Source organism: Citrus clementina, unplaced genomic scaffold (assembly GCF_000493195.1).
Source record: "Citrus clementina cultivar Clemenules unplaced genomic scaffold, Citrus_clementina_v1.0 scaffold_4, whole genome shotgun sequence".
Taxonomy (NCBI): domain Eukaryota; kingdom Viridiplantae; phylum Streptophyta; class Magnoliopsida; order Sapindales; family Rutaceae; genus Citrus; species Citrus x clementina.
Genome location: NW_006262274.1, coordinates 24108125 through 24108929, shown reverse-complemented (window position 1 = coordinate 24108929; position 805 = coordinate 24108125). Strand labels below are relative to the sequence as shown.

Genomic DNA, 805 nt, shown 5'->3' with positions numbered 1-805 from the left:
GGATGGAGGAGATTTCAAGACAACACCATGCTTAAGGCTGAGGTTGAAGCTGAGGATGGATGGGACAATAAGGGAATTGGGTCACCTTATTTAGTGCAAATGGATGGAGACAGTGATGAATGGAGGTTGTATTACAGAGGTATTGGAAATAGAGGGAGAACTGGGATTGGTTTAGCAGTTTCTGAAGGGAGCGATGTTAGAAAGTTCACAAGATGGACGGGTTTCAGTGTATAGGTTAATAGATTTGTTAATGCGTGCCATTTTCTTTTTCCGTCACTATCAGCCTAATCTCCATTTTGTTTGCTTAATTGGATGATTTACAGTCTATTGCTAATTTGCTAGGATTGATGTGGCTGAACTGAAGTCAGTGCTAAATTGAGGTTGGTCTTTGGTTTAATGTGGCCGTCCGATGCATGGTTGATCCTCATAAGCTTGTCATAATAAAAATTTCGACCAATTTCTTTGTAGATTATTATTATTATTTTTTATTATTATGATGATGATGATTATTTATGTGGTACAGTCATTAGCTGAATTCTCTATTCAGGCCGTCTGGTGATTCCCCTTCGGGCTAGTCTTTCCAACCTTTAGATTTGGGCGCATCGGTTTGCCCAATCGAAGGAGCCCAACTAAATGGCAAGGGATATAAGAAAAATAAGGCTAAGTCGCTAACCGGCACTCTTTCAATATCCTCATCAAACCCCCATCTTTGTAGTTATAACCTTTTATCACTGTTTAAAATTGTATGCAAGCCCAAATATAAAATCAATTAAACAATTTAAACTTTACCATATAGTTTCTTTTT

General features: G+C 37.9%; 1 protein-coding gene across 1 annotated transcript in view; it reads left to right on the top strand.

Annotated features, from left to right (window-relative positions):
- LOC18044901 overlaps positions 1-446 on the top strand; it is a 2398-nt gene extending 1952 nt beyond the window's left edge. Inside the window, 1 exon segment of the mRNA XM_006438674.2 lies at positions 9-446. Coding sequence (XP_006438737.2) covers positions 9-234 — 226 coding nt within the window. The 3' untranslated portion in view covers positions 235-446.
- Positions 447-805: the final 359 nt, after the last annotated feature.